This window comes from Myotis davidii, unplaced genomic scaffold (genome assembly GCF_000327345.1).
Source record: "Myotis davidii unplaced genomic scaffold, ASM32734v1 scaffold72, whole genome shotgun sequence".
In the NCBI taxonomy this organism is placed as follows: Eukaryota; Metazoa; Chordata; class Mammalia; order Chiroptera; family Vespertilionidae; genus Myotis; species Myotis davidii.
In genome coordinates this window covers 427,450-441,706 of record NW_006284618.1, presented here as the reverse complement: position 1 = coordinate 441,706, position 14,257 = coordinate 427,450, and the positions used below count along the sequence as shown (strand labels likewise).

Sequence of the window (14,257 nt, the reverse complement as noted above, 5' to 3'; positions counted from 1 at the left end):
ACTGGTTTGGCTCAGTGGCTAGAGCATCGGCCTGCAGACCGAAGGGTCCTAAGTTTGATTCCGGTCAAGGGCATGTACCTTGGTTGCGGGCACCGCCATCTTGGCTGGCAGTTAATTTGCATATCACCCTGATTAGCCAATGGGAAGGGTAGCGGATGTATGGCTAATTACCATGTTTCGCTTTTATTAGATAGGATTAGAGTTATTGTACAACTGGAAACTTTATGCTTCAGGAGGCAACATGAAGTGGAAATAATACCAACTTTTGAATTAGAAAGTGCTGTCTTTACATCCTAGCTGTGTATCCTTACTGTTAGATATTCTGAGACAAGTTTCACATCTGTAAAATGGGTAAGGTTACTACCTTGTCAGTAATTGTGCTCAGATAGGTAAATAAACCACAGTGGCTACTATATAGAAGGCCTTCAGTACCTGTAGCTTCTATTATTATACCTTAATGTAATCATTATAGTGTTTACCAAGAGGAAAACAGATCTTTAGACAGACCTGTTCTTTTTGCATAATTGGTTGTGAGAACTGGAATTTGAATTTTATTAACTTATAAGGGTCTCAGACTGTAAAGAGAGGTTCTTTTTTAATTATCTGAAGTAGAGTTTTGAACATCCCAATAACAAGTTTGGGGGTGGAAATATAGTTTTGTTTATAAAAATTGGTTCTAACTGCATTTTTTTGCATTGAACTAAAGTTGATTTTTAAAGTTCTCAATGACCTCAATTTATGTATTTGTAGTTTTTCTATTAGAAGATTTAATTATTGTACATTAATGTTTAATCATATTGTTAAAAACTGTTTTTAAATTTGTAATTTATAGTCTTAAAGGGTTTGAAGTATTTTGCAAAGAAAACAATGCCCATGTGCAATTAAGTAGAAAAGATAAATTAAAAACAACCATATAGGGAATAGAAGATCAGTTTTCTGGCAGCAGAGTAAACTTAATGGATAACTTAGCCCTCATTCTCTGATAAACTGTGCATGTTCTTTAGGGAAAAAAAATTTGGTCCCAAATTCTAGGAGGGATTTGTCATATAATCTTTCTGTAAAAGACATTGAATGAAGTAATGAATACATTTTCTTTTCTTGTTTTTCTTTGGCTGGTTTTATCAACCAGTTATATTTTTAAAACAAAGACTATAGTGAGTGAAAGCAAAGCCTATACGGCTTTGTGGTGTGAGAGTTCTGTACTCAAAAGTGGTATATTTAGGACACAGTCTGTCCTAATTATAGATAGAAGATTCTAATTAAGGTCATTTCTTCAGTGAATCACACTTGCACTGTTCTAAAGCCTGTATTTTCTCGGCAGCTTTTGGAATGCCTGTTTTATTTTACTGGGTTCCAAAAATACATCACTTTAAAAAAATGTGTGATGGTAACAGAAATACAGAAAACTACAGCAGTTGACATTCTACTCTCTTACCAGGATCCTTACCTTATTCCCCAATTAATCTATTATCGGCACAGACTCATAGATTCCTGTATTTTTCAATGATTATAATTCTTTACTATTCTTAATTATTTTGTTGTGAACTGTTCTTGATTTGGCCACTAGGTACCCCTTCAAACTTGGCTCTGTATGCTTGTGACACAAGCCTGTCTTTTTTTTATTTTTTATTTTATTTTAGCTCTTCATTACTTTCTGGTATAACAAGCTGTTCCAGGTTTATTTTGTATCTTTGCCATAGTCCTAGAATCAGCTATTTTACCAAAGAGCCCTGGTTCCTTTTAATAGAGAATGATATTAAAAATCAAGATCTGGATGTTGGGTTGTTCACTGCTACTTCATATACTCAGAGGTCCCTTCAGCGGACAGAGCTATGAAATACATATATGTACAGACACTTATACATATATGCATACACATACACAATTTAGAAATCATAAGCTCACCCAATACTTCCAATTCTAGTTTATCCTAGAGTTGTTCCTTGCCTTGGTTCATTCTTCTTCCTCCCATATTTTTATATCCTCTGAACCCTAGCTCCAATAACATCAGCACTTGTACTCATTTGCTCAGTTCTATAATAACATCTCAAATAGTTGCAGAATTGCTTTATTACAAGTACAGAAACGTACTTACTAAAAGGAATTCAGGGTTTATTTGCAGTCTCCTCTACACTACACAAGATTGAGGGTGTATGGTCAAGTACTGTACAGTCACATGCTGCAGAGTGACATTTTGGTCAACAATGGACCACGTATATGATGTTGGTCTCATAAAATTATGATGGAGCTCAGTTTCCTATTTAAAAATGGAAGGATATGAGGTTCCGGAGGAATTTTTTTCTCCGATGGGAGCAGTATCTGCGGGGCTTGGCAATAGATTCCCTCTCATTTAGAGCACCTCAATTTTTTTTGCAGAGATTACATCCCAGTCAGCCAGCCACTGATCTCTTTTAACTCAGAGGAGCCTGCCCCCCATCCCCCACTCCCACTCCATTACTACATATTCAGGAAATAGAAAGAATAGATTTGGGATATACTTTTGGTGTGTGAAGGACTTAATGTTCTGGTTTCTTTTTTGATATCTCAAAAGAGATTGTCACCTAAATTGTAAAACTTTGGGGAAAAAATAGGCTTTTAAAATATTTTAAGTGCTGGAATTTAAAAAAAGCAACAAAAAATTGCCCTTCCAGATCTAGCTTGATGGTCCTCATAATGCATTGCTATAAATTCCTGTTGAGACTTAACGTCCTGAACAAGGACACAGGTCCACAGGATTTTCTGTCTTTTTGTGGGTTGGTGGTGTCCTTTGAAGCGCAACAATATTAATTTCAGGATGTCCCATTTATCTATTTTTTAGTCCTATCTTAAGAAACCATTGTCTAATCCAAAGAACTATTGCACAATCCAAGAATTGTGTTTTCTTGTTCCTGAATCCTGAAGATTTAATATCTATTGGGAATTTGGAAACTGCTAGACTTCTCTGCACAGTAGTCAAGGCCCTTACTTAGGTACTTCGCTCTTTTGAACAGATGGTGGCAGCAAAGCTTTGGTAAATGAAAATTCTCATTTTCTTAAGCTTAGTATTTTATAATTCTGAATCTCCTTATGTTTTTGGCAGTAGGTTGTTGAGTACTGTTTAAATTTCCATTTAAGATTAAAATTTATTTAAATTTATGGATTTCTTTTTGCCATGCTTCTGTTTAGGCTTTTTAGCTCATGAAGCCAGTTTGTGAGGCATAAACATGATTTGCTTGAGGTCTCAACCTTAGGAAACAATTTTCTCATATTGCTCTGATGTGTTTTATCCATTTTTCTTTCATTATCTTACTCCTACCCCCATGATATTCATATAGAGGTAAATTTGGAGTGGTAATCAAGATGTTGATTAACAGCTCAAGTTGTTCTCAAGCTTACTAGTAAAACATATTGGCAGACTTAGGTTCTGATTTAGAAGACAGATAATGTAGAAGTTGTTGGACCATGTAGATAACATTTTATCCTCCAATAATAAAAACTGCCTAATGATCTCACGATTGGACCTGCAATTTCCTTTTAAAATCTGAATATTAAGCAGTAAAATTAGGTGATGCAGTTATTCCTTGATAATTGTTTTCAAGATAATAGAAATAACAAACATTTGTTGAGTACTTACTATTTGCTAGGCACTATGCTAAATGCCTTGTTTTCTTTTACTCTTACAACGGCTTTAAGAACTACATACTGTATTTCCCCTGAATTGTTCAAAGGAAGAAATGGGCTTAAAGAAATTCAGTCACATTAGTAGATGGAAGTGTGTGTGTGTGTGCGTATTTGTGTTCACAAGCAACTATTTGTACTATATCTCATTAATAGAAATTACTTTCTGTTTGATTTAGCCGCTGAAAAACAACTTGTCCTGGAATTTCACCTAACTTTAGCTTTACTTCACTTTTCCACTAGAGGGTATACCAAGTATTTGATTTAAGTTTTTCTGTTACCAAAATTATAATAGTAACAGTAATTTATTACTTCTTGGTATAATGATTTGAAAGAAAATTTTTAATGTACATAACTGGTACAGTAATCTTGTTTTATTTTTATACTGCAGGTTACTCATTTTTGGATCCTATGACAGAGAGGCAAATATTCATTGCACACTTGAGTTGAGCAGTGGTGTTTGGGAAGAAAAACAAAGGAGTTCTATTAAGACGGTAAAATTGATTTGCATTGTTTTAAAGTTTGTATTCTATAAGCATGCTTTTATTAATATTTCTATATTTTTAGTTATTTTTGGTCATGTGCAAATAATTATGAACAGCTTTTATTCATCTTTTTATAATAAAACATCAGTAATGAAATGGATCCCATAAAACTATAGTATTCAGATTGCTTGCTTGCATAAGATATCTAACCTGACTAATTTTCCTTCTGTACAGAAGAAATGAGGGCAGGTGTGTTTGAGTAACAGAAAGAAGGCTAGTCTAGCCATAAGTGAGATGGAGTCATACTTAGTCATATAGAGCATGGCAAGGATTTTGGATTTTATTCTTTTGGTGGGATAGTTTTAAGATAGGGAGTAACATGATCTTGTGTACATTTTGTAAAAAGAAAAATGTTCTTCCTGTATACAGAAAGGATTGTAGGAGGATGAGCGTAAACCTGAGAGAGATCAGGAGGCATTTAGGGGAAGGCATTCAGGAGGTGGTAGCTGAGGAAATGGAAAGAATAGATTTGGGATATACTTTTGGTGTGTGAAGGACTTAATGTTCTGGTTTCTTTTTTGATATCTCAAAAGAGATTGTCACCTAAATTGTAAAACTTTGGGGAAAAAATAGGCTTTTAAAATATTTTAAGTGCTGGAATTAAAAAAAAACAAAAAATTGCTTTGTACTCAACATGTTTTAATTGGATTTGTTGGGTTCTTTGAGTTCTTAAATAAATAAAAATTGTCGCTAAATTTTTTCCAAATTTGAGTTGGTATTTCTGAATGTTTCCCATAGAAGTTTTAATAGGAATTATGATACATTTCTTGGAATTTGCATAAAGCTAGTGGTTTATTAAAGATTTAGAGCATTTATCAAAATGTTGTCTACAGAATTGCTATATTAAGCCGTGAAGTTTTGCATTGGAAATAAAATCCCGGGATTTTATGTCTGAAGTTGAAAAAAAAATTACGCCATAAAAGAACATGTAGCCTCTCTTGATTTTTAAGAATAGTTATTTCATATACTAAGCATATAGTGAAATATTATGCATTTGGTAATAATAAAACTCCAGAATGCTTCTTGGACTTCCCAAACTTCTCTGGGTTACTTCTAGTCTTTTTAAATATTAGCTCTATTTAACACATCAATAGGTTTTTGCAGAAATAAATTATAGTTGTAGTCTTTAAAGATGTATTTAATAACTTAGATATTTAGCTGTTTCTATCACATTGAGCTCTTGGTAGCAGTATAGCCAATATTTAGGAAAACTATTTCTCTATTATGTCTTCAGTATATTGGTGGATAGGTACTTTTAAAGTATGTTTACATAGTTGTTTAATAGTAGTAGTAATGTGCTTTTTGGTATTTCTAGAATAATATATTATTCATAGCATTTTTTTAAATAGTCACAACTCTCTTTTTTTAAATAGGCCCCTAAGCATACTGACTTTTAAAGGTTATGTGGTATTTTTGCAGCTGTATCCTTGACTTTTAAATTGTTTCCAGTGTCTCCATGTAATAACTGTTGTGTATACCCTTATATAACATTGAGCAATGTGAAATTATTTTGGAATAAGTAGAGTAATTTTGATCAGGGTGGGAATGTAGAGGGAAGTAAAGCTGGAAAGAGGATGGGCTGACCCACAGAGTTTGAATTTATGAAAGTATTTGGGAGCTATTGAAGATTTTGAACATGAAAATGACATGGTCAAAATAGTAGTTTTTAGGAAATTCTCCTCCTTTTTGGTGGTTGTGCATGCCTTAACTTTAAGTTACATCTCAGTCAATTTGAAGCAGCTCCCCAGAGGGATAAAATAACCAGCTTTACAGTTTGTTCTGAAATATATAAATACATGAAAAAGCATTATTGTTTTGTCTGGGTATGAAATAGTCATAACTTGCCATTGCTATTGGCATTTTCAGTTTCCCTTATATCAGATTAGACAGCTTTAATATTTTATAACAAAAATTAATAAGACGTTAATCTTGAGTCATAATTTTAGATCTTAGCACATGTCATAGCTAGTTTTGGAAAAATAATTTCTAGGTTACTAATACATCTGGTGTTGAAAATGTCAACAACGGTTAAGTGTCTTCAGGCATTAAATTACATATGTCTGAATTTAATAACCAGGGAGGAGAATTAGAGTACTCTTCAAGACTACATAAAACATTGTTGGATAGGATTGAAAATTTGGAATATATTATAAATTTGGATGGAAAATGTATCATTAAAAATAAGTATGCTAAAGTATTCAATGCTTTTGGAAGCTATCTTTATATATACAATTTTGGGTTTAAATTAGTTTTTTTAAATGTTAAAATTTACTCAGTCACTAATTTTAGTGTAGAGAATGAAAGAAACTTAATTTCTTTCATATTTTAAGTATATCTTTTAGTTTTTAAAGTATTATAATGTACTTTATCATGCCATTAATAGGGAAGATCAATAACAGTTGGAAAGCTTTAGATTTGTAGTACTTGCACAAATGTTGGGGGTGGAGATGGAAGAGTTGTAATGCATTAGCTGGAAGTATTAGCAAATCTAATGAATGTGGCTTAAGCAAAAAAGAGACTTACTTGTCTTGTGTGATAAGCTCTTAGTTAGTATATAATCAAGGAGCTGGCTCTTACTGGCTTCCTCCTTCATCATCCTTAGCTGGGGGTTTTATTCTCATGGTTGCAAACTATCCGGTGCACCCCTAGATATCCACCTTTCAAGAAAAAGGATGAGATAGAAGGCATGCCAGAGGCACATGTCAGTCAGGTTTTGTCCTTTTAAAATTCTTTACTGGAAGCTCCATCCAGGGATTTTGACTTATATCTCATTGGTTAAAACTAAGTCATATGGTCTCCACTACCAGCAAGGAAGTATGGGGACTCACTTTTGTTTTTCAGCCTTTGTAGAAAAAGAAGTTAAGAGAAAAGGGTTATGAATACATTTTAGGTGGTCAGTCCACAGTCTGTCTTACCACAAGAAAAAATTTAAATCTGTTTGATGAATTTTTGTTTGTAAGGGGATTTTTTTTCTTAAATTGAGTATCAGGGAATATTGAAAAGAATAATGTAACAAATAGCTTGCATAAATCCTACTTTCTACCTTATTAGAAATCCAAGGCAAGTTTGGGGTAAAATCAGACACTTGGTCACTGCCTTGCTTATTTCACTTGCAAAATAAAAGAGTTCATAGGATTAATGAGGTACTTGTGTTTATTCTTTAAAAATAATAAGCAAAGATTCCTCATGAGAATCCCATTAAATGTGATAGCTGAGGTGTAAATAAATTAGATATTAGGCTTAAACAAACATTAGAGAATTATCTTGCAAGAGATGACAAAGTCAATACTAAAAATGTGCTCACCTTCACCAAAAGAGACAAGGCAAGTTTATTTTCATTCTATAGTAATATGCAGGTTTGGTGATGATAATTTGCTTCCCTTTCACTAATGAATAAATTTCAGGTTCAGATTTTTTAAAATGTTCATTTCAGGCAATGATTAATATTTCAGTTGGAAACTCTATAGACAACTATATATCTCTAGAATTTGTGGTGCCTATCAAATAAAATTCATAGTGCTTATCAAATAAAATTCACAGTAAATTAATCTGACATATTAAAGGATACACAATCATTACTGTGTGAATGCTAAGACAAACAGATCATATAAATATCACGTAGACACACACAGTTTCAAATAGATCCTGAGTGTTACTTTCCTCTGGATCTGGGAGTTCTGAGGTAGCAGGAAAGGCCTGGGACCAGCTGGCACCCAGCTGTTCTGTCTAGCCCTTTCCCTTGTTCTCCATTTTAAATAAAACGATGAAATGAGTTTTAAGTTTAAAAACAAGCTTTTTAATGTTCATTTTATACTGAGCCTACTCCCTTTGCACTCAAACATTTGAAAGCAATTGTCCTTTATAAGAGACTAGTCTTTCCTCCTGTGATTAGAGACAGAATGCTAAAAATCCAAATAACTCGTAAGTCAGTACATTGGCATAAATATGTTACTATCAAAGGAGAAGGAAGAATATGGACTTCTTCTTGTTCTGAAATGGAGACAGAATTAGAGAAGTATCTTTTGGGTCCTTGGGATATAGTACACAGTGGATGGGCAGAAGAGATGCTGAAACCGGCATGTGTTCAGTATAAATAGAAGCAGAAGCACTTCAGGTTTGTGTAGCTTAATATGCAGGTACCAGAGGGAATTGTGGTGAAAGGCATTAGATGTCATGATATTATCAGACCTGCCTGAAAAATAAGACGTAATAAATCCCTGAAGGACAGTCAGCTAACAATTGGGGAGAATTTCTAAATGGTAATTTGGAACTCTTAAATAGAATGAGTATATTCCTTTCAGAGGGTTATAGGGTATCAGTTGGCAACTTCCGATTGGCAATTTGAAATGGCAACTGCTAAGGGCTTTATTTTTTTATTTTTTATAGCAAAGGTGGAAATTTATTGAAGAACAAGTACAGACTCCCACGTGGGGAAAGGGAAAGAATCTCACAGCACCGACTCTCACATGGGGAGGGGGAAAGGGTCCCCAGCCCACTTTTAATCCCTGCTAAGGGCTTTAAATAGGGTCAACTGTACCCAAAATTATGAAGTCAGAAGAATTCATCTCTTAGATTCTGGACTTTATCTTTTTAAAAAAATATATTTTTATTAATTTCAGAGAGTAAGGGAGAGGGAGAGAGAGAACCATTGATCAGCCGCCTCTTGCACATCCCCTACAGCAACCCCAGGCATTTGCCCTTGACTGGAACCGAACACAGGACCCTTCTGTCCGAAGGCCTATGCTCTTTCCACTGAGCCAAACCAGCTAGGGCTGGACTTCATCTTTCTGTTAGACTCTGGCAGCACCTTTCTTTCTCTCCACTCTTGCTTCCCTCATTTTTGAAAGGATCTGATTCTGAAAGAGAAATAGTTTATATCAGGCTTCCTTCAATTTTTTTAAACACACTCTTACAATTAAAGAGCTATTTGAGGAGATGATGCCTAGAGTCTGACATATTTTTGCCATATACAAAGAGCCATAGTCTTCTGCTTGTAGAATCTATGCTTGTTCCATTAAATCCTCCTTCTCCTAACAAAAATTGGACTATGAATGGTATTCTGATAATTAGGAGACAGTTTGGGAGTGGAGAAAGTGGAATCATTTTAGAACAGAGTCAAGGAGAGCTCTGAAACGAAGGGGAAATAGGATTTAAATAGAAGGGCCTTCATCATAAGATTAGCTTATGATATGGTCAGTTGCCCAAGACTGAGCTGGATTCAGAGGTAGTCTGCCTCACAGAGCCCGTGAGTCTCTCTCACAAAGGTTAGGGCAGCTGAAAAGAGGAAAAAAGGGCAGACGGAAGGTAATCAGTTTGGAGAATATATAATATAAGGAAATCATTCCTGTCTAATATGAAGATGCTAAACAAGCGTGTAGAAGAAATGAAAATAGTAAATGCATTTTCAGCTTTCAGAAAGCTTTTGATGAAGATCCATAGCAAAGCTTTCCAAATCACCTGATAGATCTGTCTTTAGAATTTGGGAAAACAATAAACTTGACCAGGTGTAATATCCTGAATGACTCCATTTTTCATGAGAGTAGTTGTCATAAAATGAATATACTTATTTAAAAACCATGAAATTCTTCTCAGAGAGAGTTATTCGTGCATTTCAGGTTTCTATAATGCAGGAAATTTATAACAGTTGAGTCAGGTGGGGAAAAAAGCACTAAAATTACCTTGGAAGTGAGATAGCCATATAAAGATAAATGGATGGGAAAAAATTAGTGATCTTCAGCTGAAAAGACAAAGGTGGGCAAATGATTAATGGAAGCATATAAATGCAAAAAGTAAAACAGGATGATCAACAAATTTACTGAGCAAGGAGTTAAGTCTGTGAAGATAAATTTCACATTCCTCATGATAATCAGATGATAAATGCTAAAAGGATACTTAAAAGGTCTTTAATAATACTGCACACTACATACTTGCTGGTAGACCTTACAGAGGCACAGATATACTACATTCTTTTTATATGTGTGTCCTGTACCTAGTAGAATTTCTGGCATGTTGTAGTTGTTATGTGAATGTCTTGGGAGGTGGGAGAAGGATAAATGATTGTTTTGAAATACAAATCTGATTCTATCAACTGCCTCCTTAAATCTCAATGGTTTCAGTATCCCCTAGAATAAGGACAGATTCTTTGATGTGACCTACAAAACCACCTTGGCCTGGTCCCTATCTCACCAGCCCTACGTCTACCCTGCATTCTGCATTAGCTGGGCTGGCCATCTTTCACTCCTTCATACATGCCATACTCTGTCCACTGCATAGCCTTTGTGCATGGGCCTCCTTCCCCCATCACATTTCTCCACAAGCATACCTATCCTTACCCCCATTCTTCAGACCTCTGCTTGTGCCAGACCTTAGTTTATAAATGTGGTACAGTATTATGATGCTGATCACAATTGATGAATTATGTATGTGTGTAGTTTAATGTAGCCTAAATAAAATAACTATGAGATCTAAAATTTTACTTCCCTTTTAGCTTTGGAGAGTTTTAGAAGTCTTACGAATAGCTGTCCATATCTATCTACGAATTGTTGAATGTACATACAAAGAGTTTAAAAGAGCTCCCTAAAGAACTTTGATTTCAAGTAAGAACATCTGAGACACAGAAATTTATAAATACATTAGGCGAGATGCTTCCGAGTTGGCATTTGGCATGTTTGTCTAAGGCCAGATGCCTTGCAGATAGCATTCTGGTGCTTCTATTTAACCATTTGCCATTTACAGTCTTAATCTTATCAAAGGAAGAGAAAGATTAAAGCAAATAAAGCTTTTTTGAAAATGTCAGTTTTTATGAAAACTCTGGTTTAGTTCACTTTGATAATATTTGCAAATACAGTAGGGACCTAATAAATTTTAACCACATGTAATGTTCTATAATTTGGCTTCTTAAACTAAATGCTTTTGAGCTTTAGTAGTAAATCCTATCCAGTATTTCTACTCTTAAAGTTTGTCTTGGTAAAAAATGAGGAATGCAGTTTTCTGGCTCATATTTTCTAAGTGTATTTAGTATGATTTTCAAATACTGTGTGAAGAGTAGGACCTTAGGTTAAAATACAGAAACATCAACTCTCTATATTAAACCAGTAAGGCACTGAGTATAAGAAGGAAGAAACTTATTGTGAGATATAAGGCAATGTGATATGGTCCTTTCCTTCAAGGGAGATAAGCAGTGAGGAAAAAATATCAAGAGTACAGTGAGTTTCAGTGTTACTGTTAGCAGATGAGTGCTCTAAGAGTGTTTAAGAATACAGTACTCTGACATTCCAGTGATGGTGGGGAGGGGAAAGGGATAGCATTCTTTTGGGAAAATCAGGAAAGAATATGTTAAGGAGCCAAGCTTTCACAGTACATGTATGATTTTGAGATGGTAGGAAGGTGGAGGGCATGGTGTAAACCAAAAAAAAGAGGGAAAATATTTGAGTATGTTTATGATACAGTGAGTTGTCCATGTTGATTAAAGAATACCATAGTGTAGGAAGACTATGCAAAACAAGAATGGACCATGTTATAGAAGTATCTAAATACTAGGCTAAGGAGTTTGATTGTTACTTCAAGATAGTAGAAATAATGGAGGCTTTTGAAATGAAAGTGACCTCTTCATAATCTATCTTTAGACAGATGTGGCTCTGAACTTTGAGCCTTAGCTAGATTACTTCTTGGCAGCATGAACTTAGTTAAAGTCCCCAAACCCATCTCATCCACAAGTACAGTACTTCATTCTTCTATAAAATGGGACTAAAATGCTTCATATGGTTGTATAAGGAATAAATGAGATTCTGTGTATTAAAATGTCAGGACCCAACATATAGTAGGTACTCTATATATATAAAACCCTAATATGCAAATAGACCAAACGGTGGAACAATCTAACAATTGGTCGCTATGACATGCACTGACAACGGGGGGATGCGCGCGGAACATGGCAGGTGCCGGCAGCCGCAGCAAAATGGTGGAGCAGGTGAGTGGGGGCACCAGACCAAGGCGGGATGCCAGTTGCTGTCATTGGGGCAAGCCTCTAGTGGGTACTGAAAATTCTTTGTTCCTGCACGCCGCGGTCCTCCCCCATGCAGGCACCTGCTGCTGGCACCGGCCCGATCACTCAGCACCATCAGTGGATGCGAGCGGCAGCTGCCGGCTCCGATCACCCCTGAGGGCTTCTCCACCTCCCCCTGCTCCTGAGGTGCGATCAGGGCAGCAGCCACCACTTGCACCCGCTGCTGGGCGCTGGCCCCAATAGCTCCACGCTGTCAGCGGGTGCAAGCAGGACCTGCATTGTCAGCATGTGGGAGTGGCGGCGGCTGGAGTGGGGCTGCCAGCAGGCAGGGGCCAGGGGGCCGGGCGGGGGTGTGGAGGATGGGCTGAGACCTGCCCCTGTGCCCACCATAGTCTCACGGCCCACAGTTCCTTTCAAGGTGCATGAATTTGTGTACTGGCCCCCTAGTAAGTAATATGTTAGCCCAATCTAGTAGCAGATGGGTAAAGTCAAGAATGATTTAACAAGGGAAAGACTTGAAATAGTAGAGGTGAGGGGAAGTGGGAGTCCAAACCAGATTGTTGGCCATGAAAATGGAAAATAGAATCCATGCAAATTCAATACAACTGGAATGTGTAGGGGGCTTGGAGAGTGAGAGAAGAAGTCAGAAAGAGTGGAACTATGAAGAGGAAGAATAGTCTCATTCTAGATATGTTGGGTTGGAGATTTAGTGATTATCAGAGATCAGTCCAGAGATGGAATTTTTTCATGTGCTGCCTTGTTCTACTGGTTTTTAAAAAATATATTTTCAGTGCTGTTAATATGAAGTTTTAACATCTAGTAAGTTGAACATTTTATTGGGGGTATATGCTCTATTTTTAGATCTTTTTTGAGATAGAATAAAAAGAAACCGATGGTGCCCTAGCTGGTTTGCCTCAGTGGATAGAGCGTCAGCACATGGACGGAAGGTTCCTGGGTTTGATTCTGGTCGAGGGCCCATACTTTGGTTGCAGACTTGATCCCCAGCCCTGATCAGGGTGTGTGCAGGAGGCAACCAGTTGTTGGCGGCTCTCTCACATGGATGTTTCTCTTTCCCGGTCTCTCTCCCATCCTTTCCATTCTCTCTAATCAATGGAAAAATATCCTCAGGTGAGGATTAACAACAACAAAAAGAAACAGAAGGTTTTACAATGAAGTAGTAAGATTCTAAATATTATTTTGGATTCTGTTTCTTAGGACCCTCCAGTATTCTGTGATGCAAGAAAAACTGATTTACTCAGTCCATTCTTTGTCATGAACTAAAACATCCTATTCAAGGCACCATAGCACCTTCCCACAGAAACCCACGTAGCCAAATAGCTCATTTTCTGAGTCATACACTCAGATGCAGGATGCAGAACTAGGAAATAAGCAATTTAGGAAAATGTTAGAGAGGTGTTATTAGAGATCATGCAGTAGTATACAACTCCTGCTCACATGTCTTCAGGCCAGTGGGAGTTAGGAGCAACAAGACAGCAGTTTCTCTGTGCCAGTCATGATTTTAAGACTTTATATGCATTAACCATTTAATTCTTATGGCAACCCCATGAAAACAGACACAAGAACTCCCATTATCCTCTCCATTTTATATAGGAGAAAACTGAGACACAAAGGAAGTAATTTACCCCAGTCACCCAGCTAGCAGGTCGTAAAGACAGCCTACAAACCCAAGCAGTGTGACTCTAGAGCTGGTGTTCTTAATTACTATGTCATCTCCACGAATGGTAGGTTCAAATCCAGGTTCTCCTACTAGTTCTCTGTCTATGAACAAGTTGTTTCATAATCTATAAAGTAGAGATAATAGTAACAGTATAAAGGTTAAATTCTATAAAACAGCACAGTATCTGGCACATAGTAGCTTATTATTGAACTTGACCTAAATGCCACACTCCTGTGTTTTTAGTGCTTTTTGATGTTTTATGTATTCTATAAATCCCCTGCTTCCTTTTAAGTCCTTCCCGCAATAAGGTGAAGAGGACAGAGGAATGGAATAGTTTCCTCAATCATGGGACAGTGTGAGGTTTTTTGTTTG

General features: G+C 36.3%; 1 protein-coding gene across 1 annotated transcript in view; it reads left to right on the top strand.

Annotated features, from left to right (window-relative positions):
- PDZD8 (PDZ domain containing 8) overlaps positions 1 to 14,257 on the top strand; it is a gene marked incomplete at its 5' end in the record, with an annotated part of 60,030 nt that overhangs the window by 22,921 nt on the left and 22,852 nt on the right. Inside the window, one exon of the mRNA XM_006754952.2 lies at positions 4,049 to 4,151. Within this exon, the coding sequence (XP_006755015.1) occupies positions 4,049 to 4,151 (103 nt within the window). The remainder of the gene's footprint in view (positions 1 to 4,048; positions 4,152 to 14,257) is intronic.